The sequence below is a fragment of the Nicotiana sylvestris genome, chromosome 4 (assembly GCF_000393655.2).
Source record: "Nicotiana sylvestris chromosome 4, ASM39365v2, whole genome shotgun sequence".
Classification (NCBI taxonomy): Eukaryota; Viridiplantae; Streptophyta; class Magnoliopsida; order Solanales; family Solanaceae; genus Nicotiana; species Nicotiana sylvestris.
The window spans coordinates 174153660-174163268 of NC_091060.1; the positions used below are offsets into that span (position 1 = coordinate 174153660).

The following is a 9609-nucleotide window of genomic DNA, read 5'->3' on the forward strand; positions in this document are numbered from 1 at the left end:
GTTAGGCTTACCTAGTCCCTAAGACTAGGTGCCATCACGAAACCCAACGGAGGGAAAATTGGGTCGTAACATATTATGATTTGACCAAGTATATTTACAACCTTTGAAACCTAAATCCATGAGTTTACAATAATTAATTTTATTCCATAGCTTGGCAGCACATCGTCTATTAATAGTGTTACCTCCTAATTTCTCCGTAGCTACCATAACATCATTAAAATCCCATCCCAATAACCATACACCTTTATAGTTATCAAAGATGTTAGTGATATTATCCCACATGATGTTTTTATTAGAGATTTTTGAACTAGCATAAATTGAGGAAAATAACCAAGAGTGACGAGTAGGGGGTACCTTAATAAGAGCATGGATTTCTTTGTTCCTTTTGACGAAATTGTTGACGTTCACCAAGTTTGTTTCCCACATAACTGCCATGCCACCAGATTGTCCCTCAGTTGGGACTTCTATCATATCCGTGAAGCCAAACTCGTTCATAAGACTATCATGGTTTGGCATCCTAGTTTCTAGCAAAGTGACCATGCAGGGGTGATGGGTGGCTATTAGCTCATGAAAATTTAAACTTGGCATTGTTCTCTCCTCTAATATTCAAAATAATGATATTTTTAGCACGATTCATTGATTGGAGTGGGGGTTGGGGATGACCATTCAACTGACTCCCTTGTGGGAATATTGGGTTCCTCCTTAATGAGGGAACCAAGATTATTGCTACTTTTCCCACGGTAGGGTCCTGAGGTGGTCTCATGTCCATTGTGTATTTGAACAGTGAACTTGGACATGCTAGAATAAGCCTCTTCTCCCGCCTCTCCTCAAATAGAAATACATTTACTTCGTTTAGGTTTGAGGATTCAACCATTAATTCCCCTATTAAGTTGATTTCTGCCTCCATTCCTTCCCCCTCCGGATTTCCTAAATCTCGAGGCATCTGAGGGTGTGGGACTTGTTGGTCCATTCCTCCTAAATTCATTGGCACTTGGGGTTGCATGAGATTCTGAGGAGGATCCCAAGTCGTTAAGACTGTGTTGAGGCAGTCAACTCTTGGGGGTGAGGTCTACCCTCATATTCTGAGGAAGATATGGGTTTTGGGCATATTGTTGGGGTAGATTCTATTGAGCATTCATTGCTTGGATCAAATTTTTGTTCATGCCCAAAGCTAGTGGTTGCATGATGTTGTTTACCCAGATGTGGTTTATGTAGTTGCTCATGGCTAGGTGGAGACCCTCAGACACTAATTGTGCTAGGAATTGGGGGTTTTGGATTAATATTATACTCTCCTGACCGTTGACATTGAGATGCAGTGACACTCCCCTCCTCATTAAACCTAACTCTATCCAGGATGTTGGGTGATGATCCTGGGGAAGGGGTATGTCACACCTCCTTTTTCCTACACCCCCGGGAAGGAGTGTAAGAGAGTTTTTCCAATTAAAGGACAATCGAAACGGGATTGCTTACATTAAATTCAGAGTCGCCACTTGGGATAATTTATGGTGTCCCGAGTCACCGGTTATAATCCCGAATCGAGGAAAAAATTGACTCTGTATTACAGTCCGCGAGCCAAGAATCCAGGTAAGGAATTCTGTTAACCCGGGAGAAGGTGTTAGGCATTCCCGAGTTCCGTGGTTCTAGCACGGTCACTTAACAATTTATACTTGGCCTAATTATCTGACTTATTACATTCTTTAAACTTATTGTGTATTTTTAGCTTTTATAACCGCTTTTAGCTTAATTATTTATAATTATAGAATTGTTTTGAAACGAATCACGCGTACGTATATTCGTTTTATTTTTTTTGTATGTAAAGAATCATGTCACGCGTACGTGTACATAATTAATAACACTTTTAGCGCGTCAAAATCATGTCACGCGAACGTGTCCACGATTAATAATACTTGTGTCGATTTATTAAGAAATATTGGGTTGAAGTTGCGCGAACACATACTCCGGCTTTGTTTTTTAGAAATCATAATTATGTCACGCGAACGTGTCCACAACCACGATAGTATATTAAACGTGCCTAAAGCAAACTACGAACATTTGTCATTTTTATATCTAAATTAATACGTGGGCTATGGAAATTTGTTAAATGGCACGCCTCGATTTCTAAGGATTAAAAGGAAATTCAAATTGAACTTTGGAGAGTCATAAGCTATTTGTATTATCTAATATGGCTCGCCTCCACTAATTAAAATCTAATTAATTGATTAATAAAAGCTTCTAGGAATTCTAGTTGATTTCAAGCTAAAGCTCAAGCTAAACTAGTAATCATTAAAATTGACAAAAATGAAAAAAAATCAGTATTTAGTTGTGAAAGGAACCCAGATGGGCTGCAGACCCAATAGCCAATTGCCGCACTCAAGCACGAGCCTGGAGCTCATATGGGCTTATTCATGAGGCCCATGTCGTGAATTTGCCCTCTCAAGGGCAGTTTGGCACAACAGACTAAAATCGGCAACCCCAAATCAAAATTCCCACACCTATACTTAAAGCAAATTGTATTCTTTGGGCATCTTCAAATAGGAATCGATGCTTGTGTGAGATCAATATTAATCAACCAAAATTGTATGAGAATATGAAATGAAGCTAACATTTAATTCTGATTTTATCACCAGCTTGGTTTTCAATTTTATAGGACATGTAGTTTAGTCAGACCTCGACGTGAAAAATCCAGCAACAATGAACAACTTATTGGGCTCACTGGACAAGCCCAAGTAACCATGGCCTACTATCTTCTTTACCAAAAACCTCTAAGCCCAGATATGACCAAGGTCAGAACTAAGGGTCAAGACTCCATTTCGAGTACTTACAGTAGCAAAATACTTATTGCATTCAACACTATCATGATAAGCTTCCTCACTTCACAGAATTGGACTATACAAAATAAAATCATGCTCAACTTCACTACACTGATTTTGTAATTAACGAAATATTTATGTAATCCAAGCTTACAAACACAACCTGAAACCTAAAATCGATTTACTCTTTCTAACAATGATAAAGCCCATGTAATTAAAACAAATGGAAATCAACAAATACTGAATAACAGTCCGATTACAATTTTAACGTAGGTCTCAATGTTCACAGCACGACCTTTCTTTAAACATGCTAAGACAAAGAAATTGAACCCACATGTTGAATGAGAAAGAAGATAAGAAAGGAAGCATCTGATAAAAAAAACAGAAAACTTTTCTTCAAAACATCAGATGAGCCAGTCTTACGTGTTTATGATCAAGAGTGTGTACCTGGTAACAAACAGCAACACAAAAGGAGAAAAACTGAGTTGAGATCAGAATATAAATAGCAGAAATTTACAGCAGCAACAAATCAGTTCCAGTTCTAACCGAAGGAATCAACTATTAACCCCAGCTAGTTCAATGAAACAGTATATGGAAGATGGTTTCAGCCAATTCAAAATTGAAAACCAGAAAATAGAAATCGATGAAACAGTAAATTCCAGTTTTTTCCAATATTTTTCAGAATGTTTTCTTGTCTATTTCTTAAGCTCTATCCCTTCAAAATCTCTCCCAGAATGTCCTCTGCTACTACCCTCTTCGAATGTTCTCCCTTAAATGGGCATTCAATTAGTGCATTTTCCACTACCAATTCAACTTTTCATTTCTTTAATCATTCACTCAATTGTCCACTCAATTATTTAATCCATTAGTGCAATCCTAACCCTACTATCCATTAGAAACTTCTTAAGTAGGTAAACACTTGAATTATTTATATTAATCAGTTCTCATTGACATAATTAAACAAGAGGTTAATACCAAATTTATTGAACGAATCCTAACTATTCTGACTAAGTGACTAAGTGAAATACGATTTCAAAGACTACTGATATCCCAATTATACGAAACAAATCAACTAAACCAATCCTAAAGAAACAAACAGTGAACAGAATAATTTACCAGAGTACTGATCGAATTTGAAATTGACCAGAAAAGAAAAAAGATACGAGGAAGACGATCATCATAATACCACTAATTAAACTATAAATACAGAAAATAGGACAGAAGAACTCACCGAATAGGCTCGAACTTGTGTTTGGCTTTAACACTGTGACTCACCCCAAACTGATGCTAATCATTTGTTCTTTATCAAGAACAAATGAACATCATCGGTTTTGTAGTGAGTCGACCTCCTAATCACAACAACTAGAAGCTTGGATCGATGCATGTCACCAGGCTCAATGGAAACTGATTTTGAACTTTTAGGTTTGAATCTTAGATTTAAAATTCGACGAGTTCCGGTCAGATTCGAAGGAAACCATTGATGGATTTGGTATGAGGGAGTAAGGGGGTTGTGTGGTGTTAAATTGGGGTCAATTCGGTAGGCTATGGTTCAGAGATTTTGGGACCGGACAGCTTCGATCGAAGATTCGAGAAGTACTAGGGTGATTCGAGGGAAATGAGTCATGGATTTGGAAAGAGGGGCTCAGGGTGGTTCTGAGGTGTAAATTTGGGAGTGATTGGAGCCGGAGCCGCCACCATAAGGCAGTGGGGAATGGTGGCGGCTGGTCTCTAGGGTTTGGGTGAGGACGATTAGATGGGGGTTATGAGGGGGTGGGGTTTGTTTGGACAAATATATACTGGGGTTGAGGTTAAATCTAGGTTGTTCGATCAAACGAGATCAACGGCTTGGATTATTTGATTGGTTTGAACGGTGTCATTTGTTAGGGTTAGAGGCTGGATCAGGTTCATGGGGAAACGATACAGGGTCGAGTTAAACGGGTAATGGGTTAAGTCCTAGTCGTTGGATGTGGGGAATGGACGATTGAGATTGGTTGACACTGAAACGACGTCGTTTGAGTTTTCTCTGAGGTCTGAATTGAATGGACCGGGTATGGCATGGGTTTGGGCCAATTTTGGTTGGGTATTAGATGTGTTTAATTTGGGCTTGAGGATTAGATTGGATTGGTCCAAGAATTCTTTTTCCTTTTCTTTTCTTCCTTTTTCAAAATTTGAAATTAAAATCCTAATTAAATTATAAAAGACCTAAATTAGCTTTAAAATAGTAATTAACTTTAAATAATACCTATCAAAAATAATTAAACACTAAATTAAAAGAAAATCACACAATTTGACCAAAATACAAATAATATGTTATTTTTGTGAATTTTTATTTTTGTAAAACACCTAATTATTAATTAATTCCAAAAATATAAAAATCCAATCCTAAATGCAAATGATATATTTTTGTATTTTTAATGCATTAATAAAATTAAACATGCACACAAATCTATGCAAACAAACAGGAAAATCGCACAATAATTCCTAAAAATAATACATAATTAAAGAAAAGACCTAATTTTGGAAATCATTTTGGAGTAACTCATATGAGGCAAAAATCACGTGCTCACAGCTGCCCCTCTTTGTCCGGAAACACGAAGAGTTTTCGTGCAAAGATAAAGTGAGCGGATACGAGCGATTTTTGCCTGTTTGAACACTCCGTGGGAAGCATTTTTGAAAGATTTGACCGAACCTCTACTTCAAAGGTTTCCTACATATCCATGGCTATAAAGGAATCATGTCAATGTAGTTCAGAAAGTTTTGGTAGCTGGGACTACCATGAAGCTGCGGTTTTACTGTTACTGCTATTGCTGTTACTGATACTGCCTACTGACCTCCTTATTACACTATGACAAAAAATGAAGAAGCTAGACTAAACCATAATCTATGCTTTACAAAGATTTATTTCCAAACTTGATCTTGTGACTGATGTTGCCTCATTGACTTGTATCTTCCTCATAAGTTCCTTTGTGGCTGACTGGAATGGTATTCTTTGAAATGTTTTCCCTTCTTCTCCAGGCGGGCACCTGATTGCTGACCCTTTAAATGTCTTCCTTTGACTATTGTTTCCTCTCCTCTGTTCTCCAGGCGGGCTCCTAGTTATTTGAAATTTGAATTGCTTCTTCCCTTGTTCTCCAGGTGGGCTCCTGATTGCTGAGACTCGAAATGTATTTCCTTGTTCTCCAGGTGGGCTCCTGATTGCTGAAACTTGAATTGTATTTCCTTGTTCTCCAGGTGGGCTCCTGATTGCTAAAACATAGACAAGAGCAAAGAAAATTTCTGCCCCAGTTTGGTAGCTGGGTATATATATGAGTGTAAACTAAATCATGTTACCAAATATCAATAAGAACTTGAAAGCTGAAACTTGAATTGTACTCCCTTATTCTCCAGGTGGACGCCTGATTGCTGAAACTTGAATTGTTGTTCCTTGTTCTCCAGGTGGACGCCTGATTACTGAATCTTCAACTACTTTTCCTTGTTCTCTAGGTGGACACCTGATTGCTGATACTCCAATTGTTGTTCCTTGTTCTCCAGGTGGACGCCTGATTGCTGATACTTTAACTGTTGTTCCTTGTTCTCCAGGTAGACGCCTGATTGTTGATACTTCAACTGTTGTTCCTTGTTCTCCAGGTGGACGCTTGATTGCTGATACTTCAACTGTTGTTCCTTGTTCTCCAAGTGGATGCCTGATTGCTGATACCTCAACTGTTGTTCCTTGTTCTCCAGGTGGACGCCTGACTTCAACAAAATAGACAAAATAAAAGAAAATTTTCTGCCCCAGTTTGGTAGCTGGGCACATCTGTGAGTGTTAAACTGAAGCATATTACCAAATATTAATATGAATTTGAAAGCTAGGTTCCATTATCCAGGAGGGTCCTGACAACTCTTAACTAAACGACAATTTTTAAATCTAAGCTATATCTTTTAAAGGCATGACTTCTGCTAAATCTTATTATCTAAACCAGTTTTAAACTATGTCCCATTATCCAGGAGGATCCTGATAACTCTTACGCCAACTTTGAAGCCAACTTATATTCCTTTTGGTGCACATTTGTCCTATATTTACTATTTATGATTGTTTTAAGGTTTAACCTAGGTCCTATTTTCTAGGAGGGTCCTGAAAATTTCAAATTAAATCCTATCCTAACAATAAAAGCTTTAAAGCCAACTTATATTCATTTGGGGTACATTTATACTAGATCTTGCTACTCATGAATGTTTTGAATTAAAGCTAAGTCCCATTTTCCAGGAGGGTCCTGAAAATTTATACGATCAAACCTGCATGGTACTTGCTTCCCTCATAGGGTGCTTTCTGAAACAAATGTCATCTTTGCCCCTGTTTCAAACCAAAGAAAATCTTGTCAGTTCAAAACGTGGTGGTTAGTTGTGGCATCCTTGCTGGGGAGGTTTTTCTCTTTGCCCTGCTTTGCTTCAACAGACTGCCTTGAACTGGTCGAAAGGACTGCTTTGACCTCATGACTGATCCTTAACTGCAGGATCCCCAACTGTTGTTTTTCACTTCTGACCCTTTTATCTGAACTCGTATATATCCCATGACATTACTGAACCATTCCACCGATTCCACTTTTGCTTGCACCCTATGTCTCATTTTTCATCATATTATCTCCAGCATGTCCTAGCCGTATTTTGCTTTGTGCAATTTTGAATCTTGGTAGTATACTTTGACATTCCTTCTTATTTATTGGAACAAGTCTAACCTTGGAAGAGCTTTAGGGGAGTAAAAATTAACAGCAATGAAATGCGACGATTTTGAGAATTAAGAATATAGAAGAAAATCCATATTTGGATGACTGCTGGAGATAGAAAAAAAGAACTTATCTGAGTGGAGTCACTGGAACCAATGATCATGGTATGAATTTTGGATTAATCAGCCCAATCTATTTAACCAATCTCCTTTCCAATTGTTTTACTTCGTGCTCCAAGATTTCCACAACCCAATTTTACTTTCGGCCAACTTATGGACCTTGTTCGATTTGCAGTGCCCTGACGGGTTTTCACCGACAAACCTCTCTCATTTATTTTCTCTCAGCTTTCGTTGTCTCATGGTGCCCATGAGGGTTTTCACCAATAAGACTCTCTCATTTTTTTATTTTTCTTGCTTAAACCGGAGTGTTGCCTCTGATATGAATTCTCTTTACATTGCTCGATTTGGCATCTCTCGAAGACTGATCGGTAGGTCTTTCTTTGGACCGTAATGTGGGCTTTTGGATGGGGTTAGAAAGAAAGGGTATCAAAGGCTCAAAACAATTTGACATGGGTTTAAAATTACAACTCTTGGAATCACATTTCTTATAACAAACACAATTTCTGTCCCAGTTTCTTGCTTGGGGTCTTTTGATATTTTATTATATTATGACCGAGCCGTGAGGCTGGCTACGTATCCTTAATAGGAATCAGGTCAAACGTAGTTCACACCTGAATTTTCTTGTTGTTATGCTTTCTTTCTTTTTTCACTTCTTTTCTTTTCTCTTTTCTCTTTTCTTTCTTTTCCTTTTTTTATTGATTCCAAAAGAGGGGTATGAAAGAAACAAATGCGAATCAAAAAGGGGGAAAACAAAGGGTAGAGTGTTTAGATATCAGAACAAATCGCCTTCGTCATTCCAATCATTGAAACAATGCCAAGTACAAACAATCAACAATTATAACAAAGAAATTATACATAATATCTCTTGACTGCATCGGAATTGATAGCCATGTCTATGCATGTTCCTTTAATATCTGTTAAACATAAAGCACCATTGGACAATACTTTGGTCACAGTGAATGGCCCTTGCCAATTCGGGGCAAACTTGCCTTTTGCTTCAACCTGATGTGGAAGAATACGTTTCAGCACTTGCTGACCCACTTCAAACTTTCAGGGATGCACCCTTTTGTTGTATGCTCTTGCCATTCTTCTTTGATATAACTGGCAATGACATACCACTGCCAATCTTTTTTCATCAATCAAGTTCAACTGCTCCAAACGGGTTTTGACCCACTCATCATCATCAATCTTAGTCTCAGCGACAATCCGAAGTGAAGGGATTTCAATTTCTGCAGGTATTTCTGCTTCAGTGCCATATACCAACAAATAAGGAGTTGCACCTACCGAAGTGCGAACAGTAGTGCGATATACCAACAACGCGAATGGTAATTTTTCGTGCCATTGCCTCGAATCTTCTACCATTTTCCGAAGTATCTTCTTTATGTTTTTGTTGGCTGCCTCGACTGCTTCATTCGCCTTGGGACAATATGGGGTGGAATTGCGATGTGTAATCTTAAACTGTTGACTTACCTCTTCCATCAAGTTACTGTTAAGATTAGCACCATTATCTGTGATGATCATTTTTGGGATTCCGAATCGACAGATGATATTTGAGTGAACAAAATCGACCACTGCTTTCTTGGTCACCGATTTGAAAGTTTTGGCCTCAACCCACTTGGTGAAATAATCAATGGCTACCAGAATGAACCTGTGCCCGTTGGATGCTGCTGGCTCAATTGGTCCAATGACATCCATGCCCCAAGCAACGAAGGGCCATGGTGCCGACATCGTGTGTAATTCCGATAGTGGAGAATGAATAAAATCTCTGTGTATCTGGCACTGATGACATTTGAGCACAAAATTGATACAATCTCGCTCCATGGTAAGCCAATAATAGCCTGCTTGGAGAATTTTCTTCGCCAACACATATCCGCTCATATGTGGTCCGCAGACTCCTAAATGTACTTCGGACATGACATCTGTAGCTTGTCTTGCATCCATGCATCTTAATAATCCAAGGTCTGGTGTTCTCTTATA

General features: G+C 38.4%; 1 protein-coding gene across 1 annotated transcript; it reads right to left on the reverse strand.

The window, feature by feature from the left end:
* Window positions 1-8481: 8481 nt before the first annotated feature.
* LOC138890543 (uncharacterized) lies at window positions 8482-8994 on the reverse strand. Its single transcript, XM_070173936.1, has 2 exons — window positions 8749-8994; window positions 8482-8634 (listed from the first exon to the last, which is right to left on the reverse strand). The coding sequence occupies exons 1-2, from the start codon at window positions 8992-8994 to the stop codon at window positions 8482-8484; spliced, it is 399 nt and encodes a 132-aa protein (XP_070030037.1).
* Window positions 8995-9609: the final 615 nt, after the last annotated feature.

What these genes read in the sequence shown, in the direction of transcription:
- LOC138890543 (XM_070173936.1), bottom strand. Translation starts at nt 8,994, where the DNA reads ATGGTAGAAGATTCGAGGCAATGGCACGAAAAATTACCATTCGCGTTG. An exon ending in ATGAAAAAAGATTGGCAGTG is followed by an intron (nt 8,635 to 8,748) that starts GTATGTCATTGC and finishes CTTCCACATCAG; the next exon opens with GTTGAAGCAAAAGGCAAGTT.